Here is a 15,020-nt window from a genome sequence, read left to right as displayed (position 1 = left end):
AGCTAAGCTCACGAGGACGTACCTGATAATATTTTGATTAGATGTTATATTTTTTTTACAAGAATTAAAGGATATAATTAGAAAATGAGCAATTATACTTATATTGAAAACTAAAAGCGATATATTGCTTTTTATTTGAGACACTTATCCACTAGTGGCCAATTTAACTTGAAAATTCATGTTTTCAAAAAAAAAAAAAAACTCATACAAGCATCACAATGAGATGTCATCTCGACTTATGTCACTAATCCACCAGTGGCCAATTAACTTGGATTTGGAGAATACTTTTTTGCCTTCGAAAGTAAAATTTATCGTGAAAATTAAAGCATTGATTAAATATGAGTTAGGATCATCTTCATTTTTCAAAATAAATGTACTACGTGATTTGGAGTGAGATGAACAGAAAAAATTGATAATGAGTCTTACTATTAAGTGGATTCTACCATCATTAATTATTTTATACTTTTTTCAAACTTATTTGTGTTTGTATTTCTCTAAATGGAAGAAATAGAGAAGATCTTAACCCACTAAACACACGGTCGATGGTGTTTTCCATTGGAAAAAACATAAGAAAAGTTGTTAGCGTAGTTAATGTATTTATCATATGTGTGAATACCTGAGATACCCTTGGTACATATAGTGATATTAGTTAGAAGTTTATTTAGAAAAGAAATAGGTAAATGTATATAGTAATTTAAAGAGAGACTTGTATATTTATTGACAAATTTTAAATTAAATAAGTACTTATGTTTAAGAACGGAGGGATACATAGTGTTAAATGTTGCCACATATTTTGTCTCTCTCGTCTTTTTCCTTTGTATTTTTTACATTCTTTATGTGAAAATTATCAAAAGATAGAAAATTCAAAATTAGAATCTGAATTCCTCTTCAAAATTACTCTGATTTCATATGACACCAAAGCATGCCCAGCATGGCATAAATTAACTTGAAACCATTTTAACTATTGATCCCTTCCTCCAATATCTATGGAACACAATTACAATACAATTGCTCTTTAGGCACACATGGTTTGCTTTCAGGCATCCCGAACTGACGAAAATACCTTCAATGACAGTACGTTGATGAATTGTAGTTAGTTGTTGTCCCAAACCTATCAAATACAGGAACCTAGAACACATTTCTGTTTAATTACCCATTGGTATTAAGTATCGTTCATACCTTTGGTTCAACTTTTGTGTTATGAAATGAATATTAAAAAGTAACACGTGGAGTGAATCTGAGTTTATTCTTCTCTTCTCTTATTCGAGCATATATAATTTTTTTTCTGTTCTCCAAACAATCCTACTCGTGCTGCAGCAACAAGGGAGCAACTGGTCCAACTAGTTCGGTTTGGAAAGGACAATGGGTCTATAAAAGTATATGATTAAAGGATAATGGGTCTATAATAGTATATGATTCAACTTTTGTAATAATCATTTCATTATACAAAAATTGAACTAAAGGTATGAACGACACTCAAGCACAGTACAGTTAGGTAAATTAAACAGAAATGTGTTATGGATTCATAGTACACGACAGATTTGGAACGTTAGTTAACCACTGTTCATAACGAACGGTAGTTAACTGCTATTTGAAGTATTTTCATCAGTTTAAAGCGTCTAACGACAAACCATGGATATCTAAAGAGTAATTTCTTATTATTTTTCTTGTTCTCTGTCGACTGTCTATTTCCTGTCTCCATTCCGGCGAGTCATGTAAAATTGGAGATGAGAGTAAGAGTGTGGTAGATGGAAAGAAGCTTGGGAGGCCCAATCGATTAATATAATTGTTTTTTTTAATATCATAGATGTGAGTTAAATAAAGAGAATTAACCTTAAGACTCAAAATGATGGTTTCTGACAACGTAGGGATACCATCCTAAAAAACAAAATTACAACGACTAAAGTAATTTATCTTTTTTTTTTTTTTAAGGAAGTTATTTATCTTTTTATTGAAATTGATATACATAAATCATATTACTACTACTTAGATGTTATAATTTTAAAAAATGAATCAATATTAATTACTGAGAAAATGACATTCGTTTAAGGACATTTTTATTTTTCCAAACATCACTTATTGTAGGATTGGGGAATATTATTTTAGTTCATATGACAGTTTACCTCTTTTTTCTTTAAGAAAAACATGGCACGAGTAGTTGGTTGGGTTAAAATGCAAAAAGTTACTGCAACATGGCACGAGTAGTTGGGTTAAAATGCAAAAAGTTACTGCATTTGCTTGCATGTCACGGGTCTTTTGAATTAGTGTATATTTGATATATCAAATGTACACGAGGTTCTATAAATTTATTATAGTTTGTACTATATTAATCTTTTTAGTTTTAAATTGGTCATTTATGAGAGTAAAAATGAACAAATGTATTTTATTTTTTTTGGTATCAAATTGATCTTTTTTTATTCAACTTTGTTTAAAAGTGCTTACACGACCATTTAACATTGAGATGGAAGTTTCAAAAGTACATTTACATTTATGACATCAAACATGATACTTGCATACATTTTCTTTTTATTGTTTTTCAATTCTAACTTTTCAATTAAATATTTCATCAACAACATTATAAATCAATTAATCGGTCTATTTTATTTCAAATTAAAACTGAATACCTATGAACCGTAGTTTTTAGAGCGATGAATTTATACTACCAACTTATTAATAAATATCCATATAAACATTTTTTAACTAGGTTTGATGGAAAGAGAATAATGATCGATACATCTTATAACTTAACTTAAAGATCACGTGCACACTTTTACTAAAATAAATATCAATATAAAACTTAAAAATCCCAAAATGCATTTGCCCAACTTGATATTACAGCTAGTTTGTCAAAAGACGGTAACCACAAATTTTTTTTCTTATCTGTTTATCCTTTTACATTTATTCTGATTTCATATTAGTCTCATTTTGTCATTAGCAAGGTTAGGTCCAGCAGCAGTAATCGACACGAGTCAGGATATAATTAATACGTTTGGCTGGTGTGAAACATGCCGCAAATTTTGATGTTCCCTCTCTATTGAGTCGTGTAGAATGTACATGATGTTTTTTTTTTGACAAGAGAATGTGCATGATGTTGTAAGCAAAAGTCCACAAAATTCATTCATTCTAAAAGTTAACAGTGTTAGTAATAATATATATTATGGCACTTCCAAGTTGGAAAATATGAGGTGAATGCACTAAGGAGTAAATTTATTCTTGTTTGTGTTTGGGCACTTGGTGTGTACATGATGACACGTTCATGCTAAATTATCTAAAATTTTGAACCCAAATAATGAATGATATATAACTTCACATATTTATATGATGGATTGCATGTTTCTATTATATCAGAGGGTAAGGAATATCGTGTTTTAAAAGATAAATATTAACCAAAATAAATAAATATTATTTGAGAAAAAAAAATTATCCAATCTTGTCTGGAACTTTGTACTTGTCGCGTGTACGCGAGTTCTACGCGAAATCCTTGTCCGTCCAGGACGGCATGCCATTAATTAGACCTGGAGCTATTCAGAAACTTTTTTTTTTATATAAATTTTTTTTAGATGAGTTAAGTGACGGAGTTCATACCATCAACACAAATCTTAACGCTCAAAGAGTGTTAATACGGATGCTTAGATCATCTTCAATGGAACAGTCTTAAACATTTCGATCCGGTACCTATTAAGTATCTTCATTGAGAATAAACTTTTTAGGAGTCTTATAAAATCCGGAGTCTCACTTAAGACATCAATCTTAAACAGGACCTCACTCTTTTAATATTAAAAAATTGAAATGTAATAGTATAAAGTTATTGATAGTTGGTCTGAGAGTCCCATTTAAAAAATTTGTGTGAGATGCTGGATTGGAAGAATTTGATGTTTATTAGGTTTTACTATTAAAAAATATGAATGAAGGATGTGTACACGTGAAACTCATTTAAATATTCAAAAATGAGTGTCTCCATTATAGATGCTCTATGATAGATCATCCACCAAAAAGTTTCGACATTGGTAGCAACAAAAGTTGAATACACAACTTTGTAGATGAATCTACTCCTTACCGTATAAGTGAATAAAAAATTTGCTATTGAGAAACTTTTCATAATTGTGAAAATGAACTAAACTTAGTGGTATGATTGAACGTGCAGCCACGGCTCATTGCTGGGCTCTGCAAAGAACATATTTTATATTATGGAGAAAAAAAAATTGTAAAAGCATTTTGATTCTTGGATGAGAAAGAAAACTACAATATATTTAACTAAAGAATTTTCTAGATATTAAAAATTTTAAAAATATTTAATATTTGTTTTTTAACAATAAAAAATATTTAACAAATCAACACAACCAAATCATGCTAACAAAGGTTGAATTTAGTAAAAGAATTTGTCTGTTACAACATCGCAAATCACCATTTAAATTTAAATTTTATGCAAAGTGCTACATTTAGTGTCCGACTATGTCTTAAAATACATTAAGTCACCATTAAAAGTTTTTTAAATTTGTTCTTTTTTTAATAAAGATTTGTCTCTTCATTCCTCCTAGTTTGTGCTATGCACCGTGTATTGACTATTGAGATAGAGATAATGGTTAAGGACAACTCAGTTTTATGTCGACTTCATGAAAATGCATCCCACTAAGTATATTTTTCAGTACCAGATCGTGCATCAGTTTTTATTTTGAAATTTCCACTATACTTTACTTCCATTTAATGTGTATTAGTATCAAACTTGTTACTTTCTTCCTAGCAAAAAAACCATTTAAATTGCACCGCAAGAATGTTTATATGTTAAAAAAGTCCTTTTCCTAACTTTGACCAAAATTAGATAACAACAAAAACATAAAGAAATACAGTGTAGATTTCATAGTTTTGCTAGGAAGTTACATGGAAACTATTTCATGTATACTTTAACACGAAATATAAAAGTGTGTCTATATATATTTAAGCAACCAGTCCTTGTAACTACAGAATGAAGTTCTTTCCTAGTCCTTTCCTCAAACCAGATATTTCTTCTCATTCTCTAAAACTTTAGTAAAATTAATTCCACCATGTCTAATAATCATAATCTACAATATGATGGTACCTCCTTTATCATTGACATCACCAATACCCTCACCAAAGTCACTTCCAGATACACCAATGCAAAAAGAAGGTGGCGTTTTGCATACACAGCTATTTATTCTAGAAGGGTTATGCTTTCCCTTGCAAAAGAGGTTATATCTAGAAAAAACTCTAACCCTTACACAAAACTCTTTCACACAGAATCTTCAAGTTCCACCACCACTCTTGATATAATTGAACCACTAATTACACAACATAATGGAACCAATCATTACTTTTTGGTTTCTGATGTTGTTGATAAAACCAAACTTGCTGATATGGTTAAGGACAAAAACTTGAAGTCCTTAACTGAGTTTGGAGGAGTTGAAGGTGTTGGACATGTTCTTGGAACATTTCCAACAAAGGGAATCATTGGAAGTGCAGATGATATTTCGAGACGGCTCGAGTTGTTCGGTTCAAATACTTACAAAAAGCCACCACCAAAAGGTCTTTTACATTTTGTGCTTGAAGCTTTCAATGATACAACAATTATCATTCTTCTTGTTTGTGCTGGTCTTTCCCTTGGTTTTGGTATAAAAGAACATGGACCAGGGGAAGGTTGGTATGAAGGTGGAAGTATATTTCTAGCAGTTTTTCTTGTTGTGGTTGTAAGTGCACTAAGCAATTTTAGACAAGAAAGACAGTTTCACAAATTGTCTAAGATAAGCAACAATATCAAAGTTGAAGTTGTGAGAAATGGAAGGCCTCAACAGATATCAATTTTTGATGTTCTTGTGGGAGATGTTGTGTCTCTCAAGATTGGTGATCAAATTCCAGCTGATGGAGTATTTTTATCAGGTTATTCGTTGCAAGTGGACGAATCTAGCATGACAGGTGAGAGCGACCATGTAGAGATTGAGCCTTTAAGAGCTCCTTTTTTGTTGTCCGGCGCAAAAGTTGTCGATGGATATGCTCAGATGCTTGTAACATCTGTGGGAAAAAACACATCATGGGGACAAATGATGAGCTCGATATCGCGAGACACTAATGAAAGAACGCCGTTACAAGCACGCCTCGACAAGTTAACCTCTTCGATTGGAAAGGTTGGACTTGCAGTAGCGTTTCTTGTTCTTCTAGTGTTGTTAATTCGGTATTTCACCGGTAACTCACATGATGAGAAAGGGAATAAGGAATTTCGAGGAAGCAAAACCGATATAAACGATGTTATGAATTCTGTTGTGAGTATCGTTGCGGCTGCAGTCACTATTGTGGTCGTTGCCATCCCTGAGGGTTTGCCATTGGCTGTGACACTCACTCTTGCTTACTCCATGAAAAGAATGATGGCAGATCATGCTATGGTGAGGAAACTTTCAGCTTGTGAAACTATGGGATCAGCAACAGTTATCTGCACTGATAAAACAGGTACCTTGACATTGAATCAAATGAGAGTGACCAAGTTTTGTCTTGGTCTTGAAAATATTATTGAAAACTTTTCCAATGCAATGGCACCAAAAGTTCTTGAGTTGTTCCAACAAGGGATAGGACTCAATACAACTGGTAGTGTCTATAAGCCTCCATCAGGATCTGAACCTGAAATTTCAGGGAGCCCAACGGAGAAAGCTATACTCATGTGGGCAGTATTGGATTTAGGTATGGACATGGATGAAATGAAACAGAAGCATAAAGTCCTTCATGTTGAAACATTTAACTCAGAAAAGAAACGAAGCGGTGTTGCTATAAGGAAAGAGAACGACGACAACAGCGTTCACGTGCATTGGAAAGGAGCTGCAGAGATGATACTTGCAATGTGTACAAACTATATTGATAGTAATGGCGTGAGGAAGTCCCTTGACGAAGAAGAACGGAGTAAAATTGAGAGAACCATTCAAGGTATGGCTGCTAGTAGTTTAAGATGTATTGCTTTTGCTCACACGGAAATTTCAGATTCCGAAGATATTGATTATATGATCAAAAGGGAGAAAAAATCACATCAAATGCTTAGAGAAGATGGATTGACATTGCTTGGTATTGTTGGCCTCAAGGATCCATGCAGACCAAACACTAAGAAAGCTGTGGAAACTTGCAAAGCTGCAGGAGTTGAAATTAAGATGATCACCGGCGATAACATATTCACTGCTAAGGCAATAGCAATAGAATGTGGAATATTAGATTCTAATAATGATCATGCAAATGCTGGAGAAGTGGTTGAAGGTGTTGAATTCAGAAACTATACAGAGGAAGAGAGAATGGAAAAAGTCGATAAGATCCGAGTGATGGCAAGATCATCCCCTATGGACAAACTTTTGATGGTGCAATGCTTAAGAAAGAAAGGTCATGTAGTTGCGGTCACAGGCGACGGCACAAACGATGCACCTGCCTTAAAAGAAGCTGATATAGGACTTTCTATGGGAATCCAAGGAACCGAAGTCGCCAAAGAAAGTTCCGATATCGTCATCTTAGACGACAACTTCAATTCTGTTGCAACTGTTTTAAGGTGGGGAAGATGTGTTTACAACAACATCCAGAAATTTATTCAGTTTCAACTAACAGTGAATGTTGCAGCACTTGTGATAAACTTTATTGCAGCAGTTTCTTCTGGTGATGTTCCTTTAACAACAGTTCAACTTCTTTGGGTGAATCTCATTATGGATACACTAGGTGCTTTGGCACTAGCAACAGAAAGGCCTACAAAGGAGTTAATGAAGAAAAAGCCAATAGGTCGAACCGCGCCTCTTATTACAAACATTATGTGGAGAAACCTTCTAGCTCAAGCTTCATATCAGATTGCAGTTCTTCTGATTATGCAGTTTTATGGAAAATCAATCTTCAATGTAAGTAAGGAGGTAAAGGATACACTAATTTTTAATACTTTTGTTCTCTGCCAAGTTTTCAACGAATTCAACTCAAGAAGCATGGAGAAACTTTATGTATTTGAAGGGATTCTTAAAAACCACTTGTTTCTTGGAATTATTGGGATTACTATTGTTCTTCAAATCTTGATGGTGGAACTGCTAAGAAAGTTTGCTGATACAGAAAGATTAACATGGGAGCAATGGGGAATTTGTATTGGAATTGCAGTTGTTTCATGGCCACTTGCTTGCTTAGTAAAGCTCATACCTGTTTCAGATAAACCTTCATTCAGTTATACTAAGTGGGTTAAATTATTAGTCTACAAGATTAAGAATGCTTTTTAATTTCACCTCATGTTTCACTCAAGTATCTTGAAAACTAGAATGTGGTATTCAAGTATAGTTACATAGAGGATATTGATTTTCCATGTGTCTGAGTGTCTCATACCAAATATGTGGAATTTTCAGCAAATACCTTTAATTAGGCCTTGAACTATAGGTAGCATTTGTGGTTGATAAGTTCTTGGAATGTGAGAGTGTATAATAAATATAACTAGCTGTATCTATTCGTGTTAACTTCTCTTAAGTGTACCAAAAGTATATAAAGTATTAGGGTTGAAGCCTTCAAATTTGTATGAACAGAGTTGCATTCATTAGCTATTACAGGTATGATATCATTTTTGCTTATATTGACTCTTAGATATCAATAGCTAAAAGGGAAAAACAGAGTTCTTTGGACCTAATCCAAGCTCATCAAATTTCATGTGATTTCTGTATGTAATATTGTCTTCTGATGTTATTGCTATGCTAACATACTATGTGAGAATTGTAATCTTTGGTGTGTTGCTCTCTTATACAATTTTTCTTGGACATTTCTCTTTATCTATAGGAAGATTATTATCACATTAGACCTCAATACAAAGTTGATATGACTTGAAAATTAATCTTTCCTTTTCCTTTTGGAGAAAAACAATATTTCATTTTCACCGGTTGATATGAACGTGTTTTTTTATATTTTATTAATAATAAAAGTTTGGATGTGTTGATATTTAAATTCACTGGAGTTGATGCATGCCTCAAGATTTATAAATAACTATAAAGAGTCTTATAGATTATCCACCAATAAAATCTTCACATTGGCAGACGAGTTTGAACTCAAGCCCTTATAAGGTATGGCTTGCATCCTTATCGGTCGGATCAACTTTGATTAACATTGCAGCATTATAGCATTATACTGTAAATGTCAAACCAAAACTCACATAATCTTTTTTCCTTTTGTGATAGAATATAGAATTTACACATACACAAGACTAAAATGAAAAGACCGTTGAACTTAATTTTTTGAAAGAGACTCTTAATTAAAATCTACATTGCATCAAAAAATAAAAATTTATGTTGAAATTAACAATTGTAAAAAGTAACAATAGTTATACTACATATAATTTTATAAATGACATTTCCTCTTATATTCCGACAAATTTAAAATTTGAGTTTTTCAAAATTCTAAAAAACTTGGTTTTTGAGTCTATTGTTATATAAATGTGTTTAGTCACCAAATTTAAAACTTGAATATGTAGAAGTTCAAGTTCTAACTTATGCCCAATTTTTATTTATTTTTAGGAGCATATGCACAATTTTGTCATCTACTTACCTAAAACTTAAAAATATTTATGACTAAATAATAAAATTGAAATATTTATAAGGATTAATAACTTATTTAATGATTCTCTTGCACATCTAGATGTGCTATAATTATTAAGTTTTTTTTTTGGTACAAGAGAGGGAATTATTAAGTTTTTATATGTGCTGTTTTCGTCTAAAAAAATCACTTATGTATATATTTCGAATGGTTAAAAATTTAAAATACACTTCTTAGTAAATACGTAATAAAATAAAGAATCGTGTTATCTTACGTCCCAAGAGCACTAATTAAAAAATATAAAATGGAAACTTTTTCATTGAATAAAGACATTTTTTGTCAAGAAGTCCTAACTCAATTGAAAAATACCGAAATTGTAAGGTCGGACATCATGACCCAGGTTCAAACCCAGGATCTCATAGTTATGTAAATTTAATTTCAGTGGATTATCTAAGAAAAAAAACATTTTTATATTGTTTAAAGCTTGATTACGTACACAAATTTCAATATATTTTTTGTATATTTATTTTCCTCATCTTTTGTGAAACAAATTATAATTGTAAGCACACGTGGGACAGGTGGCAGTGGTCCAAGCAAGACATGTTTGATACTTTATCATGTCCAAGACGGATAAATCAAAGGCTTTGACTATTCCTAAGAGGATACATCAACCAAAGAGAAAGTGCCAACCACTGTGTATGACTTTGTGGGGACCATATACATAGCTTCAAAAAAGAGCAACACAAGTATTAACGTGGTAAACATTATCACTATTCACTAGTGTGACTTGGGAGAACCAAGTACCTTTTTTTTAAGGAAGAACCAAGTACCTTTTTAATTACATCTTGTTATGCAATTGATTCTCCACAATTTTTCATTTGATTTGTGAGAGACACAATTTTTGGAAATAGTCTGCAACTCTTTCATAATTCTTATCCGTATCAACTCATATTGTTTTCTCAAGGATTGAAACCTCATCTTCTTCACTTTGTCATTACCTCCAAAGCTTTTCACAAGATATCCCATTTAACTTCTTACGTTGTATCTTCTACAACCTTCTCAAAGATATTTAAGCTCGGTTTAGGAGTTTGAAGAGGAGGGAAATGAAGGGCTTGAAAAACCCGAAAAAAGAAGTGGAATTGCTTTTTAAAGCGAAATTGGTATCACGAAATGTTCCCGAACGGCATATCATAGATGAATTTTAATTATTATTTTCAGCAACAATCACCCATGTATGGTAAGTGGAACTTACTTTATAGCCATATGCCATTCGTGATTGATTCAGGACACATTTTGTCATTGAATATAGCATTACCCTAATACAAAATCTTTTTAATCTGGAGAATTAAAAATTTGTATTAAAGGAGGATTTTGGGGTGTTTGGGTAAATTTTCTAAATCCAATATATATTTTTATAATACACACAAAATAAAAAGAACATTAATCATAAGAATTCTTTTTTTTAGGAAAATCATAAGAATTCTTTTATCATTCACTAGAAAAACACTCTAAAAAAATTGAAAGATTTTTCTATTTTTCTCTCTAATCTCATCCATCCAAAACCCTCATCTCTCTTCCCCTCCAAACTCCTAAACAAAGCCTTACATCGACACACGAATGTGTCATGCGTCATGTGCGTTGGTCACCATTTCAGATACTTCTTAATGAAAGGTATAAATTTATACAATTTTTTGAATATATATATATATATATATATATATATATATATATATTTTAAAAAAATAAACGTTAAAATTTTAAAAAATAAAATAACTATATATCGGATCCTTTTCTCAAATTTATTGTAGTATTATTCTACTATTTAAAGAGAAAAAGTTAATTTGGTCCATTTTCAAAAGGTTCCCGCTTGAACACATGCTTCCATATCCACTCTTAACAACTTTTCCACTTGTTGCGAATTCGTTGTGAAAACACACCAATAACAACTTGATGTGTGGAGCAAGGGATAATTAAGCAACCAAAATCAAAGTGTATGGAAATAAACACAAATAAAAGTAGAAAACATCGAGAGAAAAGAAGAGAGAACACAAAAGAATTTGTTGACCCAGTTCGGTCCAAATTGGCCTAGTCTGGGGGAGAGAGCAGCCCTCCGTTCCACTATATGATGAGTAACGTTACAAAGAGGTATTGAGTTACAAAAATCAGTCTCCCGCCTAATTCTACCCAAATCCCAGCCTCTTCCCGTAACCAAGAGACTCAATCCTAATAGTGTTTCCCAAGGTGAATCAACCTTCAAACCCTAGTTTGTTGCTAACAGACAAACTCTATACAAACCCTTGTTTGATTTCTAAACCCTTGTTTCAGCCTCCTCTATCTCCCGGTTTACTCTGATACAAAGTCTATATTTATAGTAAAAGTATCTCCCATAAAATTGGAACAAATCTGGCCTAAAAATACGTTTCCGAAAAAAAACAGCACGCGACATCGGGCCCCGATTTTCACCCCTCGGGCGCCGATTTTTTCCGCAGCAAACTGCTCCCAAAAACAGCCAAAATCGGGCCCCGATTTTGCCACTTCGGGCCCGATTTGTACTTTCAACAAACATCAATTTTGGCCTCTAAACTCCAATTTTGAGTCACTTTCACAACAATCTCCACTTGACTCCAAATTAGTGATGATGCCCATTTAACATCAACCACCTTGCTGCTCTTTCCCTTGCTTCCCACTACACCAAGTAGCTCCACAAGTTTACACCCTAACCTCTTCAACCATAGGAATGCCTTCCGCCCCTTTGAAGATCCTTGTGTCCAAACTACTCAAGGAATTTTAGGTAGTTCCACAAGTACACACCTTAACCTCTTCAGCCATCGGAATGTCTTCCGCCTTCTCGAAGATCCTTGTATCCAAACTACCCTAGGAATTTCAGGTAGTTCTACAAGACTACACCATACCTCTTCAATACGAGACATTTCCCGCTTCCTTGAAGATCACCTTGTATCCAATCACCCTTGGACTTTTAGGGTAATTCCACAAGCCGTGCTATACATTCTTCAACCTCCGGAATGCCTTCTGTCTTCGTGAAGAAATCCCTTGCTCACCACTAGAGCATAGCACCCAAGGTCCTCCATAGTTGTACCACTCCCGGTGTGTTCAACTCCACCTAAAGCTGAGCTTCCAACCTCTCAACTAGCAAATGAGTACATCCCATTATGTCTTCCACCTTGAAACTTCACCTCAACAGGTAGATCGTGAGTATTCTTACCACCGCCTCTCCAGGCTGATCATGAGTATTCTTACCACCGCCTCTTCAAGCTGATGTTGAGTGTTTAACGTCTCTCTAGAGGACCACCGCTCCACTAGGCATTAATCTCAAGGTGAGAAACATCACCTTCATCCTCCAAGAAACACGCCATCAAAGCACCTGCATCCTCATAACCCTCAGAGACAATTTGTGCGGAATTACAATTAATCTCCGAACAATCCTTCTTGAAGTGACCCATCTTGTTACACTTAAAGCACTTAAACTTTGTCTTGTTACTACTCTTTCCCCGGTTACCTCTACCTCCACCATTCCCTCTTGAAACACTTAGGCCTTCCCCGTTTTCATCAACTCTCAAGTCCTTCGACTTAGTCAACTCCTTGGTTCTCAAAGCCGCTTGAACTTCTTCCAAGGTAACAGTGCCTTCTTTTCCATAGAGCATTGTATCTTTAAACGATCAAAAGATCTAGGTAGAGCACACAACAAAAGTATAACTTTATCTTCATCCTCAAGATTCACCTCAATATTCTCCAAGTCATCAAGGATTTTGTTGAACTCCGTAAGTTGCTCCATGATGGCCTTTGACTCCACCATCTTGAATGAGTAGAGTTGTTGCTTTTGGAATTGCCGATGATCCAAAGACTTTGTCATATACAAAGATTCCAACTTTGCCCGCATCGATGCCGCGGTTGTTTCCTTTGCTACTTCTCTCAAAACTTTATCCCCGAGGCACAAGACAATGGCACTCCTGGCCTTGTCCACCATCTCGGTCTTCTCCGCTCGTGACATGGTGACCGGTAAAGAACCTTCACCCTTCAAAGCTTTCTCACACTTCTGCTGTATTAACACCGCTTCCATCTTTACCTTCCATAACCCAAAATCGTTATCGCCGGTAAACTTCTCAATATCCCACTTCAAACCCATGGTACTTGATTATCATTTGACCCTTGTCCCACGGTGGGCGCCAATTGTTGCGAATTCGATGTGAAAACACACCAATAACAACTTGATGTGTGGAGCAAGGGATAATTAAGCAACCAAAATCAAAGTGTATGGAAATAAACACAAACAAAAGTAGAAAACAGCGAGAGAAAAGAAGAGAGAACACAAAAGAATTTGTTGACCCAGTTCGGTCCGAATTGACCTAGTCTGGGGGAGAGAGCAGCCCTCCGTTCCACTATATGATGAGTAACGTTACAAAGAGGTATTGAGTTACAAGAATCAGTCTCCCGCCTAATTCTACCCAAATCCCAGTCTCTTCCCGTAACCAAGAGACTCAATCCTAATAGTGTTTCCCAAGGTGAATCAACCTTCAAACCCTAGTTTGTTGCCAAGAGACAAACTCTATACAAACCCTTGTTTGATTTCTAAACCCTTGTTTTAGCCCCCTCTATCTCCCGGTTTACTCTGATACAAAGTCTATATTTATAGTAAAAGTATCTCCCATAAAATTGGAACAAATCTTGCCCAAAAATACGTTTTCGAAAAAAAACAGCACGCGACATCGGGCCCCGATTTTTTCCGCAGCAAACTGCTCCCAAAAACAGCCAAAATCGGGGCCCGATTTTGCCACTTCGGGCCCCAATTTGTACTTTTAGCAAACATCAATTTTGGCCTCCAAACTCCAATTTTGAGTCACTTTCACAACACCACTCAAAGAGTGACCTTCAATGTCAATCCCCTTATATTTGATTGTTTTATTATATTATACTCCATGATAGTTTAGATCTAGGTCAATGAATGGTTACGTAAGTGTAATTTTTTCTCATTAAAGTGGAGGAACTTTGCTGGGAAATCTAATTGTTTTGCTCCAAATTGTTGCATTTATCTAAGGCCAGGAAAAATAGCTAATGAGTTGTTATTGATTTGGCATACAACAATTTAGGCTATTTAAAGGGTCCATAATGAGGTAATTTTTTATGGGAAGACTCCGAGGGTAAAAGCAGAGAGGTGACCAGGGTTTGAATCCGAACCTTGCATATATTACGCATTGTCACAATCAACTGAGCTAAAATCATGAGGGTCAGTTCAACACATCTCTTGGCAATGATTTTTGGTTAAAAAGACATAGTTTTAAGGTTGATTTTACTAATGATTTTAAAATTCTTTGAATTGCTTCGTTGTTGACCAGGCAATGGATATGGATGTAGTATCACTTATACTTACTTTCATATTTTATGTTTAATATTACTTGTACCTTTATCCATTATTAATATATTCATTTACGGTTAAAAAATGAATTTAGAGTGATTTTATATTTGCACAAAAGTACTCTACC

At 34.2% G+C, this 15,020-nt stretch overlaps 1 protein-coding gene across 1 annotated transcript; it reads left to right on the top strand.

Moving 5' to 3' along the window:
• The first annotated feature begins 3,681 nt into the window (after nucleotides 1-3,681).
• On the top strand, nucleotides 3,682-8,522 carry LOC146910123 (calcium-transporting ATPase 12, plasma membrane-type-like). Its single transcript, XM_085725949.1, has one exon. It carries the CDS (start codon nucleotides 5,043-5,045, stop codon nucleotides 8,226-8,228), a length of 3,186 nt encoding a protein of 1,061 aa, XP_085582075.1. The 5' UTR covers nucleotides 3,682-5,042; the 3' UTR covers nucleotides 8,229-8,522.
• The last annotated feature ends 6,498 nt before the right edge of the window (nucleotides 8,523-15,020 follow it).

This window comes from Medicago sativa, chromosome 7 (assembly GCF_051527215.1).
Source record: "Medicago sativa cultivar Bolivia chromosome 7, Bolivia_mono, whole genome shotgun sequence".
NCBI classification, from domain to species: Eukaryota; Viridiplantae; Streptophyta; class Magnoliopsida; order Fabales; family Fabaceae; genus Medicago; species Medicago sativa.
This window is presented reverse-complemented; position numbering and strand designations above follow the sequence as displayed.

What these genes read in the sequence shown, in the direction of transcription:
- LOC146910123 (XM_085725949.1), top strand. Translation starts at nt 5,043, where the DNA reads ATGTCTAATAATCATAATCTACAATATGATGGTACCTCCTTTATCATT.